This window comes from Protobothrops mucrosquamatus, unplaced genomic scaffold (genome assembly GCF_001527695.2).
Source record: "Protobothrops mucrosquamatus isolate PMUCROS unplaced genomic scaffold, P.Mucros_1.0 scaffold10175, whole genome shotgun sequence".
Taxonomy (NCBI): Eukaryota; Metazoa; Chordata; class Lepidosauria; order Squamata; family Viperidae; genus Protobothrops; species Protobothrops mucrosquamatus.
The window spans coordinates 566-8,952 of NW_015395962.1; the positions used below are offsets into that span (position 1 = coordinate 566).

Here is an 8,387-nt window from a genome sequence, read left to right on the forward strand (position 1 = left end):
TTTGTGGCTGCATTTGCACAACATGGATCATCTGCTTATTGAATCAGCCCCATCTGTTGAGTTTGTGCAAGACCAGGGGTCTTCAAACTTGGCCCTTTTATGACTTGTGGACTTCAACTCCCAGAATTCCTCAGCCAGGCACGTGCCTGGCTGAGGAATTCTGGGAGTTGAAGTCCACAAGTCATAAAAGGGCCAAGTTTGAAGACCCCTGTGCAAGACCATGAATTGGCCAACCCAGAAAAAGAAACTAACCAAGGAAGAAGATAAATTGAAGGAAAAACGGGCTAGGTGCCTACAGCAAGCAAATTGGGGACTATTGGCCAGCCATCAAGTGATAACTGGGTAGGTTGATGGCCAGTGATCTAACCATGTGGACAGATATCTTGGGAGGCTTCTTAAGGTGAGCCAGAGGAACCTTCTAGTTAAGAAGGTTGATATGGATGTTTTCCATCTCCAGGTTAAGCAGATTCCTTCCTGATGGATGAACACGGATGGGTAAACCAGCTAGTTATCATCTCTTCTAGCAAAGAGCTCCTGGTCCAAACTAATCTAATTCCAGCCCTGCACTTCCCGTTCATTTCAATCCAACAGGTTATACTTGATTTTTAAAAAAACTGAAGCAGTGTTTTCCTTTTGGTTTTTCAGGGTGTTCATGAATCGAAAGGAGTTACTGAAGATTATTTGAAGTTGGAAACTCTCTTACAGAAGGTTGTTTCCCCTTACCTGGGGACGTACGGTTTGTACTCCAGGGATGGCGCTCTCGCTCACTCCTCCTGCATTTTAGGTAATACTTCTAGAGCTTGGCAAGTGGTAGCCTATCTTCTTTACTTGTGTGATGACTCCCTGTCACCAGGGGTAGATTGCAGCTGAAAATAAGTACCATGAAAATTAAACAGCACAGTGATAAACGTAACAGAAAGCAATTTATTAATTCTGCATAATAATAATCTGACAGCCTGTATATATTATTATTATTATTATTATTATTATTATTAATAATAATAATAATAATAATAATAATAATAATAATTATTATTATTATTAAAAAAAAAAGTTGGAAGGGATCTTGGAGGTCATCTAGTCCAACCCCCTGCTCAGGCAGGAAACCCTATACCATTTCAGACAAATGGCTGTCCAGTCTCTTCTTAAAAACTTCCAGTGTTGGAGCATTCACCGCTTCTGGAGGCAGGTTGTTCCACTGGTTAATTGTTCTCACTGTCAGGAAGTTTCTCCTTAGTTTGCTTCTCTCCTTGATTAGTTTCCATCCGTTGCTTCTTGCCCTGCCTTCAGACACTTTGGAGAATAGCTTGACTCCCTCTTCTTTGTGGCAGCCCCTGAGATATTGGAAGACTGCTATCATGTCCTTCTCTTCATTAAACTAGACATACCCAATTCCAGCAACCGTTCCTCATATGCTTTAGCCTCCAGTCCCCTAATCATCTTTGTTCCTCTTCTCTGTACTCTGTACTCTCTGTACTCTGTACTCAATGTCATCTCCCAAGGTCAACCAGCTTTAAGAGTTAGTAGATTTCTTATCAGATACTTAACATATCTAAAACCTACTTCCTGATTCCATACACTTGCTTCTTTTGCCTTTCAAAGTTGTGAAGCTTGTGAAAATCACACTGCAGTGCCTGGAATGGAGAAGATCTGTTCAGGAAGGGCATGGACTGTAGAATTGACCAAGTAGACTTTCCAAGTGGAAGAGGGATACTCCATAGTGGTGAAAGTGTTGGATTAGGAGCAAGGAGATCTGGGTCCAATCCTTTTTCAGCCACATAAAATTTCTGTGTGACTTTGATCCAGGGTCTCTCTCTCTCTCTCTCTCCCAGCCCAAGAGCCAGAGGTAAAGGTGTTGGAACTATGGTAGGAGCAGGAAGACCGAGGTTCTCATCCCCACTTAGGCACAGAGACTCCCTGGTGACTTTGGGTCAATCTTTCCCTCTCAGTCCAGGAATCAGTGTGGAAGAGAAAGTGTGGACTAGGAGTAGAGAAACTCAGATTCTAATCGTCATCAGCCACAAAAATTCCCTTTTGAACTTGGGGTCAGTCGCTCCTTTTTAGATCAACCTACCTCACAGGGCTGTTGTTTGAAGAAACAACAGGAGGAGGGGGTATGGGATAAAAGAGGGGGTTGTAATTTTATATTCTTTGTGATGGATTCTCAAAGGAGAAAGACATATACAAACCTACACACTTGTAGAAACTTCTCGTGTATGAGGTAGGGAGAAAAAGAGGCTACAAGGAAGAACGTAAAAGAGAAGAAAGCCAAAATGCCTCTCCATTAAATCCTTGGCTGCATAGTCTGTTGTTGCATCCTTTTGCAAACATCTCACCTGCCAAAGATCTAACTTAGGAAAAGTACAGTATTAAGCTAGTGCCATCTAGTGGCCAACCTGAAAAAATTCCTGAAGTTAAGGCAGTGTGGATGTACACCACCAGTTTCTGTAGAGCAGTGGTTCTCAACCTTTTTAATGCCGCGACCCCAACTGGTCATAAGTCGAGGACTAAACCGGTCGTAAGTCGAGGACTAAACCGGTTGTAAGTCGAGGACTACCCAACCGGTCGTAAGGCGAGGACTTTCCCTGCCCGGGAGCGCCGCGCATGCGTGGTTCCGCCCCCTGCGCCGGCCGAGGCGTAGCTGGCAAGCGGCAGAGACAGAGCAGGCCGACCACCAGCTGGCCCAGCCCAAGGGAGGTAAGGCACCCGCTGGAAAAGGGGGAAAAATGGCGGACAAAAAAAATGGCGGACAAAAAAAATGGCGGACAGCCTTGCTTGGCGACCCCCGTGAAATGGTCGATCGACCCCAAATGGGGTCCTGACCCACAGGTTGAGAACCACTGCTGTAGAGGAAACTACCAAAATGATGTCTTTCTTCATGGAAGAATAGGATAAAATATACAACTGAACTAATGAAGTCAATGATTCCTGCTCTAATAAACAGTAACGCCAGGCTTCTATTTGCAGAGGCCAAAAGCTCATAAAGACTGAACATGTTTGGAAGGTAGACAGTACTGATCTACAGAGGTCCTGGGAAAGCAAAGGTAACAGGATACTTCCTTTCAATTAGGCTCTTTTGTTTCATGTCCAAGAGACACAGTCATACAAGCAGACACGGGAGAGTTGAATGGTCAGGAAAAAAAAATACAAATGTCAGGAAAGGAGGTTCACATACTGATTTGATGTCACCATCCAGATACCTGGGCACAGACCTTTTATGGTGAGTTGGTTGTGATGGTAGGGACAGTGTGAAAATTTTAATTGTTCTCTGTGTTTGTTAACAGAAAAACGCTTCTTTCGGCGCTCTAAATCGGGGGATATTCTTGCTAAGAATCCGGTGGTGAGATCCAAAAGTTACAACAATCCTTTGTTGACTCCCGTAGCCGAGTATGAGACAGAAGGTGCAGCTGCCAACAACTCAAGCATCCGACGACACTCGGTTTCTGAAATGACCTCCTGCGCCGAGATGCCGGGCTACTCCAATCTCACCACCATCACAGACAATGGGTCCAAGAGCTCCATGCTTACCATGAAGATCCCACCATCGGGAGAACAGGAGAGGATTTCGGCTGCTTCAGTGCAATGTGTGTCTGATCAACCCAAAGGACTCTTCTATCCCATAGACAACCCGGCCAGGGCATTTGAGTTAGGCCGGGATTCGGATTTGCTCGCCATCGCTCCCACAGCCAGCCCTGAGAACATCGTGGACCAGATTTTAGAATCGATTGATTCCGATTCAGATGGAATTTTCATTGATTTTGGCCAACACTGCTCTGGCTCCCCGAGGTACAATATGGATGTGAACAGACAAAGCGTGGTCTGAAGGAGTTGTGCTTTACAAGTCCACCGGCCTCTTTGCCTACTCTTCCAAGTCAGATAAAGAGGATGACCTCCCCCCAGAGAAATGTGGATAATCCTGGCTTGAGGAAATGGTGGTGCCACTTTGTGGTCAGGTTGCATCTGTTTAGGCTAAGTTCATAAAGTCACATTGAGGTCCATCCATGACCAGGCTGAGCTATGGGTAGTGATGGAGCTTAGGTTTTATATCCAGGTTGAACTGAGCCACAAATTATAACAAGCCCGAGATACTATTCAATCTCTCTAAATGTCCTTCATAAGTGCCCCCTCCTCCTGGGGATGTGATTTGCCTCCCATTGATTGCCTTCTTTCCCAGTGTTTTTCCAGTTTGGATTTCCTCAGCATTCTCCTTTCTTGCAGGAGTCAGCCAACCAGAGCCAAGTAGAGGAAGACTACCAAGTAGACTACTGGCGGATTTACTTGGAATGGAAAAGGACCAAATGAATAGGGAATTGGACCAGGTTTTTAGAGTCAATTCCAATTACGCAAGAAGGAACAGAGTGCCCAGGGAGGTCCACGTTAGATTTCTTAAAAGAAATCGGCGAGATGAAATTTTGAGAATAGTAAGGGACCAACCTATGAAGTATAAAGATAAAGAGCTTGTAGTTCTTAAACAGAGTCCTAGAAAAATAAGGGAAGCACGAAGAGATTATCAATTTTTAACAAGGAAACTGACTGATAGAAGAGTGAATTTTAGATGGTTGATTCCAGAAGGGCTACTGATTTTTTGGGACTCGAAAAGATATAGATTGGACACCCCATTCCAAGCAGAGGAATTTTTTAATAATCACAGAGCCTTTTTGGAGAAAGGCGATATGGAGTTTAAGAGACCAGAGGGAACGTTTACTCCAGAGACTTCTAAGGAGGAGTTACCAAAAAAGACACAATCAGAGGAAGACGTCAGACCTAAAGATCAGAGACAAGCTCACCTAGAAGATTGAGATCCCGAAATAATTAAAAGTATGGAGGAAATTGGAATATACTCAATAAATATAAATGGTCTCAACTCCCCATCAAAAAGGAGTAAAATATTTCATAGGCTACAGAAACTTAGAATGGACATAATTTGTCTACAAGAGACTCGTATTAAGAGACAACACTCTAGAATTTTAGAACAGCCAGAACTAGGTAAACTTTATTTTTCTTCGGCATTACAAAAGAAAAGAGGGATAGTGATATATATAAAAGAAAAGTTGAATCCAGTTATTCTTCTAGTGGATGCTCCTGGTGTAGAAAAGAACATAGATGACTTCTTCAAAATCCAAGTGTGATAGTTTAGGAGAGAAATAGACAGCTTGTGGCATTCAAGTGCAGCACAGGCACCGGTGAGTGATGAATTGGGATTAGCTCAGGTGTGTACATGCCCATATGTATGCACATGCATGTATCTAGTCTCTCATGTGCAAGCAATGGTGGCACCATCAAGTCTGTTGGAGAAGCAAGTTGAAGTCCCCTCATTTGCCCTGCCTGTCCCAGCCATGGCCAGTTTTCAGAATGGCCCTCTTGTTGTGCAGCCCTTGCAGTGTTAAACTTCTCTCAGAGGAGAAGACCATTGTGTTGTTGGGACTTGTAGAAGAGTCAGAGTAGTCATGAAGTCCCCTCTGTCAGGTCTCAGTGGCTGGAAGATTCTAGTTTACTCTTATCGAAATGGTTGAGCAGGAATGCAAAGAACGCCAATCATATGTGAAGACCGGATGGACTAAAAAGGAGAGGAAATCCAATTCTTTGGATTGAGATTGGATTACAAGAGAGCACGAGGATTTCACAGCTGCCTGGGTTAACTTCTGAACTATTCTTTTCATTTACTAAAGAATTGACAGTTGTCTTATATGGCTCCCCTTTCCAGGAATTAAGTAAGGACGGGTTTGGGGTGTGTTTTTATTCTTATCTCATGGTGCCATAGCCAGAGGTTGAATGCACAAAAAGAGCTGAACCCTGACAAGTTGGAGCTGACTTATTTCAGCAAGAGCAGGATTAGCGCAGGATACTACTGCCACTAATAAGGTAGATATGTGCTTTTGGGGTCCAACCATTACAAAGGAGGAGAGAATCTCAGCTTGGGCACTTGGAAAAGCAAATCTGGGATATTACTAAGCATCAGACAGCCGACCATAGGAACTGACCTCACGACAAGCTGCCATAATGGATACAGAAAAAATTAGTTACCTCTATGACACAGTGAAAGTAGTAAAGAGAAATTAAGCATGATGAACTTGAGTCCTGCTGATGGAAAGGTTATTTACAGATCTCTATTGTACTTAAAAGTGTACAATTTTAAGCTTAAAGTGGTATTTGGTGACTTGAAAATAGTACGTATGTGGTGCTTAATCAGCAGTCATTCCTATTTGCAAATCGGTGTTACAGCCGACATACTGTACATGCATGTATGAAAAAGTTCCTTGCATTCATGTTGGGGAAAAGTGTCATTTTCTGCCTCATTACTGCCTTGATAAGATTTCTTGAATAGGAAACTGTCTTAATGGCAATTAATATTAGAAAACCTACCTTCCTCATCAAGCTAACAACCATGTTCATGACTTCCAAACAATTCCTTAAAATGAAATCCTGCTCTTCAAAAGTTAAAATGTGTCTATAGACTGCAAAAGGAAGAAAAGGGTTTTAATTTTAAAAAAGTTGTTCCAAATATAATAGAATTTGATTTATAGCAGGTACTATTTTTTAATGATTCTCAGTACATCCACACGTCTTTCACCAATCAAGTGAAATTTGTAAAACTAATTTAAATAAATAGTGTGCTTGCTACTGAATGGTTGAGAGCCTGTGTCCAGAGTGGGGGTTTTTTTTAAACAAAAGAAACCAGAGAGAATATTTTTATCAATGTCATCTTAATTTATTTATCTATGTTACATATGATTGAGCATCCAGTGGAGATGACCCAAAGTGGTTTATAGCAGTGTGAATAAAATACACAAGCACATTAACCCAAAAATATATGCCAAGACACCCACAACACAATATTTAATTCATAGCATTGAAACTATTGCCCAAATGAATTAGTAGTAGTGGTAATGGTAATGGTAATGGTAATGGTAATACTAATAATACTAATAATAATAATAATAATAATTATTATTATTATTATTATTATTATTATTATTATTATTATTATTATTATTATTATTATTTTATTGGCACTTTGAATGTACACCAATCGACATACATCAAAAGGAAATATTGTTGCATACAGCTCTCAAAGGGTCACCATCTCCAATATAGACTCCTTGTTCGTGGCCAGCTCAAGTTACAGATCTTCCATTTTAGTCTCTAGGGAGCAAATGATGGCAAACAGGACAGATGGAAACGGAGCTCCATGTGGATTAGCCCTCAAATTACCTCATATTCCTGTGCCAGCAGTCAGATCTTGCTGCCAGCAGAACAATTTCAAACAGCACAAACGGAATAGTCCAAACACACACACACACACACACACACACACAAGGTTTAAAAGGTGGTCCAGAGCACCAACACATCTTTCAGGACATGATAATTTGAACTGCCTATAAAGAAGGTCAGAAAACTTGGGTCAAGTGAACCACATGCCATAGGTTGTCCACAATGTTGGGATCCCTAGTGAGAAGACTGCCTCCAAGTTTCCACTGCCCCCAGACTTTGATGGGTGAAGGACAGGAGGAACTGATTCCAGTTGGAAGGGGTGGCCCTGAAGGGGGAGTTGATGGGTTAACACCAGCATTTTAAATATGGGCTGAAAATTATGGCTATGGGTGCAAAGGCTGCCACCCTGGTGCTAGACAGCTTAACCTTGGCATCGCCATTCGGACTAACTGCAGCTTCGTGATCATCTTCAAAAGCACTACCATTGAGAGTGTGTTGCGGTAGTCTAACTGTACAGTTTCACTGGCATCAATCACTGCCATCATGGCCTCCACAGGCATCTTCTGCCTGGGCCAGAATGGCAATATATGGTTGTCTAATACTTTACCCCAAACAGGTAGATTGGTGGACAATCTGTGTGTCTTGCTTGGTGCAGTTTCTTATGCCAACTTAAGATCCCAGTTGGATAGCAGAGGATTGGCAAGGGGCTAGTTTGGTGCTTGGTCTGGACTCTGGCCACAGCCATTTCTTGCCCTCCCATCTGGACAAAAGCAGCTTTGCTGGCTGACCCATCTCCCAGAGCAGGGGTAGGCAACCTTGGCTCTTTTATGACTCGTGGACTTCAACTCCCAGAATTCCTGAGCCAGCATTGCTGGCTCAGGAATTCTGGGAGTTGAAGTCCACGAGTCATAAAAGAGCCAAGGTTGCCTACTCCTGTCCCAGAATATAGGGACTCCATTCCTGTGCCTGCTTTCCTAGGGGTTCGAACAACTAAATGCCTTCATGCTCCCTCCTCACATTCGTTCCTTCAACACTAACATAGACTCTTTTTCTTTAGTCCTCTTATGGTACCATCACTGTTGTTGATACTACAATAATAAAGCAAACAAAAGAGGTGGTTGCTTTGTTCCCATGTTCCTTAAGAGGCACCTGGGTCACGAACCTTTGTTTCAGTT

At 42.6% G+C, this 8,387-nt stretch overlaps 1 protein-coding gene across 1 annotated transcript; it reads left to right on the forward strand.

The window, feature by feature from the left end:
* The first annotated feature begins 368 nt into the window (after positions 1-368).
* On the forward strand, positions 369-4,128 carry LOC107301136 (proline-rich protein 5-like). Its single transcript, XM_015830398.1, has 3 exons — positions 369-400; positions 624-784; positions 3,285-4,128. The coding sequence occupies exons 1-3, from the start codon at positions 369-371 to the stop codon at positions 3,821-3,823; spliced, it is 732 nt and encodes a 243-aa protein (XP_015685884.1). The 3' UTR covers positions 3,824-4,128.
* Positions 4,129-8,387: the final 4,259 nt, after the last annotated feature.

Coding starts and splice junctions, on each gene's coding strand:
- LOC107301136 (XM_015830398.1), top strand. CDS start 369: ATGTGGACAGATATCTTGGGAGGCTTCTTAAG. Junction 401..623: donor ATCTTGGGAGGCTTCTTAAG/GTGAGCCAGAGG, acceptor AAACTGAAGCAG/TGTTTTCCTTTTGGTTTTTC. Junction 785..3,284: donor TCACTCCTCCTGCATTTTAG/GTAATACTTCTA, acceptor GTTTGTTAACAG/AAAAACGCTTCTTTCGGCGC.